Here is a 5,331-nt window from a genome sequence, read left to right on the forward strand (position 1 = left end):
TGCAGTGCGGCTGAGGTGCCGCTGCCGAGAGACATTTACTTCACTGCGCATCACCCCCGCCCCCTCTTTCCTCTTCCCCCGACTCTACGAATCTCCTCCCCAGCCTCCACTCTCTCTCTTTATCTCTCCTGTTTTCCTTTCTATCCCTTTCCCCCTTCTACTTATAAAATGCTCTACTTTCTCTCTCTCTCTCTCTCCGCTGTGTTCCTTCATTCCTTTGTTGTTTATCATATATGCTAAGTACTGAACCTCCCCTTCTCCTTTTACAAGAACTTCGCATATATGTATCTCTCTCTCTCTCTCTCTCTGTGAAGCGTGGCCCCGCCCTCTTCTGACCACAGCATTTTAAGAGCACCGGGTCCGCACGTGCCCCACTGTAGCTCCACCTAGCCAAGCTGACATCAACCTGTAAAAGTGAGCTCGACTTTCTTTCTTTTTCGCCATACTCTCAATCGAGTTTTTCGCTATATCGGCGAGTTTGTTCACACGGTACTTCAGGAGGAACGCCGCAATGCTGCCCAGCTTCCTTCTCCGTGCATTTCGTCGCTTAGATTAAGCCACAATGGACCGAGCTGTGCTGCTAGTGAAAATATACATGTTGTGCTCGTACGATCCTATTAGGATAGAACTATTCGGCAGACTTTCGCTTTTCGTCATTCTACCCGGTTTTTTCTGGAGATCAGTAACGACGACTACTATTTTAAGCTCTCCGCTTACCTTGCGGGAAGGCAGATTCAGACTCGCAGTGGTTTGTAACGAACATTGCCCATTCTCTCTCCTTAATGGTCGGATTAGTTAAATAGCGCGGACAGAGTGGTGCAGCACGATGCAAGTCGCACCCTGTCGATCGGAAGTATTTTATTTGGCAAGCGTAAATCGATCCCGCTGCAGCCGTATTGCATACTCGTCACATCTTTATTATGTATCGACTACACGAAGTCATCGCCTATGCATCTTGGATGTACCTCATTCATTGTGTGTGACGAACGTTGTATAAATACGCAGCTTCGTGTGCGCCCATGATACGTAACTCTTACGCTCTTTCGCGAGCCAGTCGCCTTCCCGACGCCATAGCTTCCGAGACTGACCACGCAAAATTCTCACATCTACTAGTCATTAATCGGCCACTGGATTAATTACTAGTAGATGTTAGTATTTTTGGCTGACTCTTGCTTAGTATTAACTGCCCTGTGCTTTGATGTTTGATTATATGCTAGCACTTAATTATATTATTATATATTATTCTATTGTATAGTGGTCGCAACAAATAAGTCAACAACTTATGCGAAAGAGCCTGCGAAATTAATTATGACCAACTACTTCGCAGATGCTGCGACTTCCACTGTTCCTGGTGGTGCTGTCCGTGGCCATGATGGCCGCCGGCGGCATCCCTTCCCCCTTCGGCTTCATCACATCGGGCTTCCGAAGCCTGGCCGAATACAAACTGGCCACCACAGCCAAGCTGGCGTCGTACCTCGCGGGAGACCGAGCCGTCAAGGCCACCATTGACCTGAAGGTGCGTGCATCACCCAGTTGTTCAACGGATCGACGTTATTGCGTTCAATCTATGGATGCTATTTGTTGCGGGATGTGGCGTTGTACCCGTCAGTTAACGCACTAAAGCATGCGCAAATCATCACCCCCCCCCCCCCCCCTACTTCCAGTCCAAGGGCTTCCAGTTATCCCTCTAAAGCACAATAGCTGACCCCTTCTTATGCCTGCGAATTTTCCAAGTTTCATCACACCCTCCTTCTTGTCAATTTTTCATGTCAACTATAGAATATCGGGGGGCCCCTGTTTGCTCTCTAATCACTATGCTTCCCACACGCGGCAATAGTACCTGGTATTTTGTTCGCGGTGTTATGCACTTATCGGTGGTCGTGTATTCTGCGCCGCAGGTTGCCGACGATCCAGACGCAGGTGCAGAGCAAGCCGCCACCGAAGGACCAGCCGTCGACGTGCCCATCGCAGTGCTGCAACAAGCGCCACAAGTCAAGCCGCAGGAGCTGTCCTCCGCGCCCGCATCGGACGAAGAAGCGCACGACTTCAAGAAGCACTTCGCTGCCGGTTACGCGGCTCTGGACTTCGCCAACCAGCTCGAGCAGAAGCGCCTAGCCACTGCCGCTTCGACAAAAACTAAAAACTACGACGCTCCGGTCCTGTCCCTGCCACTGGAGCACTACAAGGACTACGTCACAGCTGGCGAGACCGGCGGATCGTTGATGCGAGTCGCCGTCGTGGCGCAGGACGTCCCCAAGCCTTTCTACTCGTCGCAGCCGAACCACGACTCCGCTCAGACGTGGAACCAGCAGGGCGCGTCGCCAGCCCTTCCAGAACAGCAGGTCGAGCAACAACAGCAGCAGCCGCCCACCGAGGGCTCGAGCGCTGGACCGACGCCCACGTTCTCCGGGTACCCCCAAGGACACATCTTCCCGTATAGCGGATGGCCCTCGGCGCAACCCTCCGGCTATCCCGCCATGTTCCAACAGTCTTCGTACGATGTTCCCGCCGACGCACCACCCCAGCCCTCGAATGGCGACGCCGCTCACCACGCCGGCGAGTCGTCCTCCCCGGCACCGGAACACCACGACGACGTCGTTATTCCTGGTAGTCAGTTCCCGCAGCTGTCCGAGGCCACGCCCGGCGCCGAGTCCGCTCCGGACACCGCCGAGGCTACGCCGTCCACTCTTTCGCTAGAGAGCGATGTGTCTGCAGAACAGCAGGGCCCCAGGTACCGTCGCGACGTCGTCTATGCGGAGGAGGTGAGCTTTCAGGTACCCGGAACGAACCTCACCATCCATGGCCAGGACATCGAGGCTTACTTCCGCTACGTAAAGACCCACGACACAACGGAGTGCTTGGCCAAGATCTTCTGCACGATGGCCGCTCAGCCGACCGTGTTCGGCTCGAAGGGCGTCGACATGACCGAGTTCTTCAGGTAAGCATTGATCTTTTCTTCAAATTTATTAATGTGCTCTACCATATGTTTTCGAAGTAATAGATTGCTTACTAAAGAGAATGAATGCCATTTTTAATTTCGCGCTGAAATCCATTCATAACGTCATAGCCAGCTGATGCGGGAAGCAGCGTCACTGCCCGTGTTTTGCTTCATAGTAAAAGCAGCGCAAGAGTAACCGCAACACAAGACAGACAAGTACACCGGTCGGGTGCTGGTCATGCTTGTCCGGTGTATTTCTGCAGTCTGCAGGTAATTTATCATAGCCTCCGAGATTCATCACTGTAGTCAATGGACTACAAATGCTATGTAGTCCAATGTATTTCCTCAAACAGCTGAACCTATTCTTTTTTTCAACGTACCCTTCAGTTGGCAGATTACGTTGCCCACGTGTACCTGTTACGCTTTATCTCGAACTGGTGATTTCATCCGGTGTCACTTTTAGTATTGTGGATACGCTCTTTATGACCACCGTTCTCTCCCGTCTGTACAGGTCGTACCAGCCGCAGCCCAACCACACGTCGGTCGCCTTCTACAAGGAAGCGTCCGCTGCGGGAGCCGCGAACGCCGACTGCGACACCCTCTTCAGCAGGTGCCCCATGAGCGCGGACCAGATGAAGGCAGCCTTCAACCATGACATGCCTCCTCAATAAGGACGATTAGTCATTTGTACAGTATATGGCCTCATCATAATAGTCAATCGGCCATTATTTAAATAGTTATATGACCAACTGTTGTACATAAGAGCCTCCTTGTGTATCCCTATGCTTGTCAAATAAAATAGAAGGGAGTTGCACCACTTTCCCTCTCATTATTTTCGCTCACAGCATGGGCGCAATTGAACTTTATTAGGTAATCGTCCTGTATGTACGCATCCGCGGCCGTATTCACAAAAGCCCTTTCTCTTTCGTACGCAGTTCTTATAGCTACGAGTTTATCGTACGAAGAAGACAAATGGCGCTATCAATGGTAGGCGCACTTCAACTACGATCGGCGTTCGAAAGGGAGCAGTGAATCCAGTCATGCGCATGGGGGCGCGCCAAATTATTACGGCGAAAGCCTTAGGTGTCTATGTTGGCGGTGCCCTTGGCGGTGACCTTGACGCAACTGGGACGTGACGAAAAATGACTGACGCCGCAGAAAACGCTCGGATTCACGTCACATTTCTCGGGGAGGTTCCAGTGAACAAAGTAAATCAGTGCTTTGAAAAGAAGATCTGGTACATTTCGGTCGGTGGGAAATGAACCCGGACCTCCGGGGTGCTAGACGAGCACGCTTTCCTGAAGCCACGGCTGCCTTTTTTTTTCTTTTTCTTGGATGATATTTATTGCATCATGTATATGCGAGAAACATACTAAACGCGAGAAACGTGCAAGCGCTAGCCAACACATCTCGTATTCACGGCCGTGAAAGAATGTATAAATCGCGTTGAGCACACCATGCACCACACAAAAATTACAAGTAGCTTTCAATACGACAAGCAACTAATCAAGAGGTGGTACCAGTCCGGTTGGAACTCTGTTAAGTCATACATGTCCTTCACGTGGCCAATCATTTGAGCATATTGAAATTTAGACGAAACAATGGGTTCAGTGTTTCGGTTCAACATGCATGTCTTTCATAAGCCATGAAGTCCAATAAGAAGAAAAAAAAATATCAAATGGCACGTCTTCTTCGTGGGGTGCAGTCAAGTATCGGATGGCATGCTGATTCAAAATGAAGTCTTTCTTAAGAATTCTGTGAAGCACGTCCGAAATACTATTGCATCTTTACAACTTATGAAGCAAGGATCTGTGGTCTCGAGTACATCGGAGATGCGACAATTCAGAGTGGATACAAAAAATGCATTTTATGTACAGCCATGTTTTCATAGGTAACGTGAAATTTAAATGACAATGTTTTTGTGCGTGGGGATAAAAGCATCTTGCGGGCTCGCTGAAGTACATCGTGAGAATGTAAAACGGTAATGGGGAGGTGGGAAAATAATTTATATCAAATCTTTGTACAGTTGTTTTCTCGACGCTGTGTAGAGATGTTCAGTAGAAAACCGAACCAAGAGGACTTGCACTGGGAAATACACTTCATACATAAAACCCCGCAAACAAGGTCGTTCAGAATACTGGGATGAAACTACAAGGTTGGGTAAAGCATTGACCAAGTTAACTTGTATGAATGATCGTACTACTGGGTGTGAAGTAACTCGAAAAAAGAAGAAATTACAAACAATCTGTCGCAGAATCGAAGCACCAGACCAAGTAAACCAGCACACACCGATCTAAAATTATCTCGCCACACAAAAGTCCCCCCGACGTACATCCCCACAAACCAAACCAAAGACCTGAGCTTTTCGACCAGTTTATCTGGGCACTAGAAGT

At 49.6% G+C, this 5,331-nt stretch overlaps 1 protein-coding gene across 1 annotated transcript; it reads left to right on the plus strand.

Moving 5' to 3' along the window:
* Positions 1-369: 369 nt before the first annotated feature.
* Positions 370-3,741, plus strand: LOC125946631 (uncharacterized). The gene is made up of 4 exons (XM_049670263.1): positions 370-414; positions 1,328-1,516; positions 1,899-2,938; positions 3,450-3,741. Exons 2-4 carry the CDS (start codon positions 1,328-1,330, stop codon positions 3,607-3,609), a joined length of 1,389 nt encoding a protein of 462 aa, XP_049526220.1. The 5' UTR covers positions 370-414; the 3' UTR covers positions 3,610-3,741.
* The last annotated feature ends 1,590 nt before the right edge of the window (positions 3,742-5,331 follow it).

The sequence above is a fragment of the Dermacentor silvarum genome, chromosome 7 (assembly GCF_013339745.2).
Source record: "Dermacentor silvarum isolate Dsil-2018 chromosome 7, BIME_Dsil_1.4, whole genome shotgun sequence".
Taxonomy (NCBI): domain Eukaryota; kingdom Metazoa; phylum Arthropoda; class Arachnida; order Ixodida; family Ixodidae; genus Dermacentor; species Dermacentor silvarum.